The sequence below is a fragment of the Megascapheus bottae genome, chromosome 16 (assembly GCF_031878675.1).
Source record: "Megascapheus bottae isolate mThoBot1 chromosome 16, mThoBot2.hap1, whole genome shotgun sequence".
Classification (NCBI taxonomy): Eukaryota; Metazoa; Chordata; class Mammalia; order Rodentia; family Geomyidae; genus Megascapheus; species Megascapheus bottae.
In genome coordinates this window covers 23069358-23078641 of record NC_143524.1, presented here as the reverse complement: position 1 = coordinate 23078641, position 9284 = coordinate 23069358, and the positions used below count along the sequence as shown (strand labels likewise).

Below are 9284 nucleotides of genomic sequence, written 5' to 3'. Positions count from 1 at the left end.
AGCCCAAGGTTTCTACTGATTATGATAAAGGAACAACCCATTTTTAAAGCAAGGGAAAGAAATTGGTAATTAGACATGTTATTTTAACCTGGGAAGGTACAATAACAGTCAATTAGTAGCACTTAGAAACACATAAAATATTGGGAAAGAATAAACATACGGGCCGGGAGTTTGGCCTATGGTTAAAGTGCTTGCCTAGCATGCATGAAGACCCGGGTTCAATCCCTCGGTACCACATATAGAAAAAAGCCGGAAGTAGGTGCTGAGGCTCAAGTGGTAGAGCTCTAGCCTTGAGAAAGTCCAAGGACAGTGCTCAGGCCCTGAGCTCAAGCCCAGGACTGGCAAAAAAAAAAAAAAAAAAAAAAGAATAAACATACTATCTTAAGAGCCAAATGTTCCAGATGAACTTGGTGCCTTTCTATGACAAGGTGACAGGTCATATTATTAGGTGAGAAGTCAAAAGTACAATTTCAATGTTGAAAGCCTTTTTATTCTCTAACTCAGTAGGAAAAAATGATTTAAGAAGAAAGGAATGTAAAAACTTGCTTCATTAAGAACAAATCTTAGCTTCCTTTGTTTTAGTTCAATCATCCTAAGTTCTTTCAATTTCTGAAATTTAAAAAATAAATTTCCTAGCCAGAAGTCAGTGACTCAAGCCTATAATCTTAGCTACTCAGGAGGCTGAGCTATATGGATGGAGGTTTGGAACAAGATTGGTTAGACAAACTGTTGTCTCCAACTAATAAGCAAAAATCTGGAACTAGAGGCATGGCTCAATTAGCAGAGCTACTGCATGAGTGAAACAGAAGACAAGACTTGGAATTCAGACATACAAACACACACACAAACAGTAATTTTTATTTGCTTTCCAATCTGTTAATCTTTTTTCAATAGAGAATTCAAGTGTCTTGTTGCTTAAACCAAATAGTGTTGTACTGAGACAAAATACAAACTCAACTTAGGCAAAAGTTTCTATAGGAAAAGTGAAAACCCTTGTAAAGGAATTAAAAAGATTCTGTATGCCTGGGAATAGCAGCACAAATTTGCTTTAAAATGCTCAATTAGGTTGGCCACTGGTGGCTCATGCCCATAATTCTATATATTCAAGAGGTTGATATTTGAGGATCACAGTTTGAAGACAGCCTGGGCAGGAAATTCTGAGATAATTATCTCCAACAAACTACCAAAAAAACCCAGAAGCAGACCTGTGGGTCAAGTGGTAAGGCATTATCCTTGAGCACAAAAGCTCAGCAATAGTATCCTGTTCCTGAATTCAAGCCCGGGATAAGCATCAAAAAATGTTTAATACCACTTGAAAGTTAAAGATTGTGTTATTTGGTTAAAGAAGGAAAATGATGCAAACAAGATAAGAAAGATCATGACTATGATTGGACAAAGGCCCAAAGAGCAAAGAGTCATATATATGGCTTATTTAGAGAATCAGGAAAAAGTCCAATTATAATAAACTAAGCTGTTTATTGACTAGGAAAAAAATTACTCCCAACTTTTGTTACCAGTTAAAACAAGTAAGTATCTTACAAAGAAAGTTTGATCATCAAATTATTGTTTGATTCTAATTTTCTTTCTGTACTTATATACTAGATAATTACATCACAGCAGTTCCCAGGCTAGAAAGGGAAGAGTACTTTATTGTTGTTTATATCACTGTACTACAAAAGAAATGTGAGAAGGCTGGGAGTTTGGCCTAGTGGTAGAGTGCTTGCCTGGCATGCACGAAGACCCTAGTTCAATTCCTCAGTACCACATACACAGAAAAAGCCGGAAGTGGTGCTGTGGCTCAAGTGGTAGAGCTCTGCCTTGAGAAAGCCCAAGGAGAGTGCTCAGACCCTGAGTTCAAGCCTCGGGCTGGCAAAAACAACAACAACAAAAAAAAGATCAGACATTTGGCTACTAAATATTAGCGATTCAACACTCTTTACTGATAATTTTCTTCTCAGAACAAATAAATAATGAAGTTCAGAGTTCTTTACCTTCCAGAGTGGAAAACTTTATCTGTGAAAGTGTAGCATTTAAATTTTTGCTGTATATACAATGAGAATTAATAAAATTTGATATAAAATAAGTGGAATTACTCCCAAGCAACATAGCAAAACCCTTTATTGATTTATAATCAATACCATATAGATTAATACTCTTCTTCCATAAAGAAGGACCAAGCAATCCATAAAAGAAAACATAAATTCATTATTGCAAAGAAATTCAACTCAATTCATCATATATTATCAGCTGATATACGCCATGTAACAACAGCACTTGAATCCTGAGGTATGAAATGGAGTACATTATGGGCAAACACCAAAACAACTATTTCAGAGGACCTATAAAAATTTCATTCTTTTGGTCATACTTTCCTATCTTTTTTTTTTAAAGAATTTATTCATGTTGATTTTTACATCATATCTTAAATGACAAGTTTAACAAACAAGTGTTCATGGAGGGAATCTCTATTTACAATCTCTGGGACTTAGTATTTAGAACTTAATCAAAATTAGGCTAAGGGTTTGTATGTCATAGAAACATATTAATTTAAAAGATAAATCATTATGTCTATAGAGTCATAGGTATACTTTCCTATATTAATGCCTCTTTTTAGGATTGCCTGACTTTAACTTAAGATGAACATCAAATCTATTTCTAAGCATATCTTTCTCTGCATTAATATTTTCAAACATTATATGTAAACATACATTATATATATATATATACATAGCAACAAAATTGGCTGATATCTCACTTTCTAAGTTAAGATTTTCAAATCCTGAATTGAAATACATATGCATGTATAGTACTTTGGGACAATTCTTTCTTTTACTTGTATTTAAATAAGAAAATGTATGTAAGTTGCTCCAAATAAACTAAAAATAATTAATTCACTACTCACAGAGAAATATTCATAAAGACAAACATTGTAGCTCAGGATTTATACTGCTTACAAACATAAAGCATATAGTCTTCTAAATTAATATATTTGAATGCCTTTCTCTAATGCTCCTGTTTCACCTGCAGCAGATCAGACAAGGTAATAATTTATGATAATCATATGAAAATATACAATTAATATTCATCACCTCTCATTTCTCATCACTTTAGATGATCAGTAATGCAGAGTGAAAATGCTGTCAGATTTCTAATTGCTTTGTAATGGGCTTGAAACAGGGAAATCATTAAAGGCAAACAATCTGTCATTTGTCTGTTACTTTAGCTATCTATCACACCAAAAAACTCATTAAAGAATTTGCTAATGAGCTACAAAAGACTATACTCATGGTGAGTCCATAGGAGAATGAAAAGTAATACCATAAATTGTTGCAAAATATGGTATTTTGTGGAAATTCATTAGAAAATCTCGAGTATTCAGTATATTTTTAAAGCTGTATGCTTTCATTATTTTGGCATTTAATCCATCATTGTAAAAATCCCTTTAGCATATAAAACTTGTTTTTCATCCATCTCTAAATAATTAAACTAAAAGGCTGAGAGTTTAAATGCTAAATGTGTTTCTTACTAGTAAACTGACACAAGTAATAAAAAAATAATAATGTAGCAACTCTCACACTAGGTGAAGAATATATTTTAAAATGTGATTTTTACCCTCATATCTCTGTGGATATAAACAACTGAAGTTACAGCGCTTTATTCCTGTGAATAAAAGTATCATTATACAAAATTATATTCAACTCTTGAAACTAAGGATAGCAACATTAAATTCTGCGTAATAACATTAATCATTTTGAAATTTTTGAAAATATTACCCAATACCAAAATGTACCATAATATTACTTTGGGTAATTTTCTAAGAGAAAATAAATCATATGTCATTATCAATTCTACCTTTTATGTTGATACTATGTAAAAACAAGGAGGTAAATAAACCAAAACTAGAAATAATTAGCTAATATATACAATATAGATGCATTTTATTTTTAGAAAAATATGTAAGAACTGAAGACAAGATGTTAATGCTGATTTCCATTTTATTTATGATGGATTAAATCACAAATGCAATTCACTGTATCAGAATATGAGTCTTATGAATGACGTTAACTTCTTCTAAATATGTAGACTTAATATGATCTATTAGAATTATAAAAATTAAAAAACCCAATTGCAATGGCATGTTAAGGAAAGTACTCTGGTTAATATATACTAGTAAATTCCAAACTAACTTCAAAAGGTTTCCTAACACCCTGAAAACGTCTTCATTATACTCTCTAATTGACTTAAACAGACTTCCTATCAACTGTTTAACACATCTTAACCCGCAAATTAACACCCCTTGATCATTCAGATTAACCTTTCTTCTGTGAGTCAATTACAGGACAATTTTTTTTTCAAAAAATGAAGGCTGTAAAAGTTCAGGTTTAAAAGTTAAACAAAAAAGCTTAAAAGGCAATATTCAGCTGGGCACCAATGGCTTATGCCTGTAGTCCTAGGTATTCAAGAAGCTGAAATTTGAGGGTCAGGCTTTGAAGGCAATAAATTTCCTTGAGACTCTTACCTCAAATTAACTATCCAAAATCCTGGAAGTGGAGTCAGGGCCAGCGCCCAAAAGCAACATTCTCATATAATTGAAAGATTATCATACTCCTTAGGATAGTTGGAATAGGCACAGAAAAGTCGTAAGAAGAGAAAGAGGGAAATAACTAATGAGAAAAAATAGTTGTTACTAATTATGATTACTAAGTATATTTAACAGGTTTGTGGAATTGGTAAAACACATCAGTTGTGAAGGGATAGAAAAACTGTAACAAGATTTCAGGTAATGACCTTTAAAAAGTTTGAAACACTCATTACTGAAATTAAGCAAAAAAAAAAAAAAATAAGAACAGGGTAACAGGTTGGGTGCCCACAACAAATGTCCACCTTTTGTTTTCTTCTGCTCAGTGCTTTTCCTTAGATAAATTCAGTACTCAAGTTGAGCACTGCTGCAACCACAAAGCAGAGAGTAGACCAGATTAAGACTATCAACAAAACAGAAAAGTGCAAACACCATTTCTATAAACTGAAAGAGGTCTATTGTATTAGTCAGTTTCCTATTACTGTGACCTATGATACCTATGATAACCAACTTACCAAGAGGACAGGTTTATTTTGGTTCATAGTTTCAGCCAGCAATAATGGTCCAGATGCCTCTACTGTGTGGCAAGGGAGTCTTATCATGGCAAAGAATTTGGGCAAAAGATGAGGGACTGTGGATCCCAATATGCATATCCATAGCATGACCCTAATAACTAACTTCATACTACCAGACCCCACTTCTTAAAGATTTCACTACCTCTCAACAAGACCATGGGTGGGATCCTAAACATTGATCCCTAGACCTGAGAATATATTTCAGATCCACAGTATAGCAATTGTTCATTAGAAGTAGATTTTACATACTGTAGACATTTTATGACAGAAGTTTTTCTATTCCTTGCCATTCATCTATCCTTTTCTGCAAAGCATTATTTAGAACATAAAACTTCCATAGATCTTCCTGGATTAGCTACCTCTTGATTTAAGGATTTCATTCAAGTAATCTCTTCTGTTTTGGGTACTTCTAAGTTAGTATTAATGTCAGAGAACGTGGTATTTTGTCTCACACAGAATTTGTTTAAACATCACCCTGATAAACTCTCAGCTTTTGAGATGTCAACTCTGGCTTTATACTTCTTGTATGAGGCAGAAATCTATCATACATACACATCATTAGAGGTTCAGAGAATGAAGCAAAACACCCAGTGCTTAGCTTCTCAGACAGAAGAAATTATCCTGATCTCAGAGAGCCTACCATCCAGCTTGCAAATCAGGGCATACACATAAATATAGTCTATTATAGGATGGATGCAAATCAGAAGTACACAAGAAGTAACTTCTAAAGACCAGGCTTTAAAGAAGGAATATAATTGATAGGAGGAAGAAAACTGGCATTGTAAGTAAGGGAAAATGTCTGCACAAAATTATGGATGAAGAGCCAAAACAATACTCAAATGCTTCAATTTTTCAGTTATAGAAAATAAAGCAGACAAGAAAGCTGGAAAAGTAGAGGCCATATTGGGAAAATAAAGGGATGTAAGTACAAAGAGGACTTGCCAGGTACTAGCAATCTTCTAATTCAAGCAAACTAACCATAGCAAAATACATTTCTGAAAAGAGCTAAATGTAGACAAGATACAGAGACAAGGTGACATAAATGACATAATTTTTGGTTGAATAATAAGACTACAGGAATTTTTTCAAAAGCCAGTATGGTTTAGGGATAAAAACTATAGTATGGAGAAATGACATAACAAAGTATTTGAGACTTAATGGTGAAAGTATTTTATAAAACCAAACAAGTATATAGGATACAAGAGAGATTATGTAGTAACCTAATGATAGTATATCAAAGCAATTTTGCTCTAAAAACTGGAGTATAAGAGTACATCTCTCTATAAAAATCAACCAAGCAGTGGAAATATTGTTTGAAGATAAGTTCAAGATAGCCTTAGGAATGGATTGAAAATATTCAATAATGTTGTTTTAGATATTTTGATAGGACCACTCAGAAGGAATTTTATAGCCAGGACTAACACTAGTTGTGGTTATTATTAGTATGATACTCTGTGTCTACTTTAAACATGACAAAATCCTGTATAGACCCTAATCTATGCTTTTATTTTTAGATTTATCTACAACACTCAGTTATTCTTTGTAGTTAATATAATCATTAAATACTTATTCACAATAGGATTTTATTTATTCTGCTTAAAATTAATTTCTGTCTTGTTAACCTGATATTTGAGAGAAAAAGGATTTTGAAAAGGAAATCAAAAGCAGTAGCAACAATAAAACCACTTTAACAGCTCCAAGGGAAATTCATGTCATGGTGCCAAAAAAAACCCCAAAAGAAAAAAAACAAAACTGATGTGTTTTTCATCCGCAGATACAAGGCATGGAAGAGAGCAAAGATAATGAAAAGAAAGGTGAGGTGGAAGATAGAAAAGCTAACAAGAATAAAACCCCAAACACCTGCTTAGAGTTCCCTCTGACGAATTTGAATAGCTAACCCTGATACATTTTGCTTTTTCTGTAGAACTCAGTAATACCAAACAACTATTCCGGGATTAGATAGACTGGTTAAGAGTCCAGATTTCTGTTGCTACTAATTAGCTATTTGTTCTTTACTATTGTTTTGTTTTCTCAACTACAAGATGGGAAAATAACACCATTGTTACTTGCCTTGTGGGACTGAAGTAAAAGCAATTCCAGATAGCAAATGTGAAAGAATTTTGAATTTTTTTTTTTTTTGGTCTGTACTGGAAACTAAACCAGATCAGGCAGATGTTAAACAAGTACTGTACTAGGCCCAATTCAGAACTTAAAAAAAAAATTAAACTGGGCTGGGAGTTTGGCCTATTGGTAGAGTGCTTGCCTAGCATGCATGAAGACGTGGGTTCGATTCCTTGGTACCACATACACACTAAAAATAAAATTATATAAAAATAAACTAAGTCATGTGCCAAGGTTTGAAAGAAATAATTAAGTCAAACGCGCGTTTTCAGATCTCCACATTCTTGGTAACCTACCTCTCAAATCCAAACCTCAATGACCCAGTGGTAGGGTAAATAGAGGAAACCTGGAGAAGGCAAGGAGAACCTACGGTCCCGGTAGGGTGCTCGTAGAGCAGGAGGACAGAAACGAGAGTCGTTGCGCCAGGACAGGGGAGAGAGAGAGAACAGAGGGAAAGCTTTTTTTTTCCCCAGGTGTTTGTTTCCCTCACCACACCAACAACTCAGGCACTTACTGCGAGTAGCCTCCAGGCAAGCAAGCGGTGACTGGTTACCATGGCGACCGCGTCGCGACGGAAGGGGGGGAAGGGGCGGGAGGAGGAGGAGGAGCCCTTTTTCGATTGGTGCCCCGGCAACTACGGCTGGAGTGGATGCGTGGTGACGTCACAGCACCGACTTCCGGTGGAAGGAGAAGCCGGTTCCGAGTTCTAGCAGGCGGCAGATGGACCAGTGGGCTCTGTCCTTGTCATGTGAAGTTCGGTAAGTCTGATAATGTGTGGGACCTGGAAAGGGTACCCGCACATGGCTGCGCTGGTAGGAGCGGACAGCATTCCACGGGGAGCCGGGGGGAAACTCCCGCTTGGGTGGTCAGTTGTCCCCCAGGGGAGAGTTGGCCTGTTTTCTGGGCCTCCCAGCCCGTGCTCTCTGTCCTCGAGTGGGCAGTTTCGGGGTCTTTCTTTGCCCGGTTTCGACGTCTTTTCAGTCACTGGGGACTCCTGCCCATAGGGATGCTCTTTTTTTTTTTTTTTTTAAAAACCTCTTCGGGTGTTTGAATGAGAGCCTCTCTGTTGGATTTTTACAGAAAGTACAATCTATGATTCGATGTGTACCCACCACTCAGACTTTTTCTAGTTGTCATGCTAGTATATATTCATTAAGAGGTAAAGCACACATCGTGAAATGTCTATTAAGGTTTACCATTTTTCCTTGGATTTTTGTTGTTGTTGTTGTTGTTTTTGCCAGTCCTGGGCTTGAGCTCAGGGTCTGAACACTGTCCTTGGACTTTCTCAAGGCTAGAGCTCTACCACTTGAGCCTCAGCACCACTTCCGGCTTTTTTCTATATATGTGGTACCGAGGAATTGAACCCGGGTCTCCCTGCATGCTAGGCAAGCACGCTACCACTAGGCCAAACTCCTGGCCCTTCCTCGGATTGTTATGTCTGAAGTATCTAGAGCATTTTAAGATGAAAATACGTGTTTTATTTGATAGGGAAGGGGGGAAAACCAAGACAGATGGGGGGTGTGGGGGGGGGAGGGAAATGGGTACCAAGACATGTGAAAGGGTATCAATGTATGTGAATTAATGCACCTTCTATCTGGCAAATATCATGTAACCCTTTTACTAATTACAATAAAAAAAATAAATAAATTTAAAAAAATGAAAAAAAAAAGAAAATACGTGTTTTATTCATGATTGCCTTATGATTGTGATTTACCCAAACAAATTTAAAAGAACATAGAAAAGCCCTTGATTTTTATTTTTAAAGATACTTGCAGTCTGTAATAGGTTGTCATTTTAATGTTTCTGTTCAGCTTGTCTGGAAAGGCCTCTTCTTGTTCAAGGAACGATGACATTTAAACAGACACCAAAGAAGGATTGGTACAGTATTTTGGGTGCAGACCCATCTGCAGATGTGGCTGACCTAAGACAGAAATATCAAAAACTCATATTAATGGTAAGTCTTTTCTTTCTGAGTTTTCATCATGAATGTGTGTGTATGTGTTTGTGTG

The 9284-nt window shown here is 35.5% G+C and overlaps 1 protein-coding gene across 1 annotated transcript in view; it reads left to right on the top strand.

The window, feature by feature from the left end:
• Positions 1–7952: 7952 nt before the first annotated feature.
• Positions 7953–9284, top strand: part of Dnajc24 (DnaJ heat shock protein family (Hsp40) member C24) — a 41334-nt gene continuing 40002 nt past the window's right edge. Inside the window, exons 1-2 of the mRNA XM_090347955.1 lie at positions 7953–8033; positions 9087–9229. Of these exons, the coding sequence (XP_090204081.1) occupies positions 9122–9229 (108 nt within the window). The 5' untranslated portion in view covers positions 7953–8033; positions 9087–9121. The remainder of the gene's footprint in view (positions 8034–9086; positions 9230–9284) is intronic.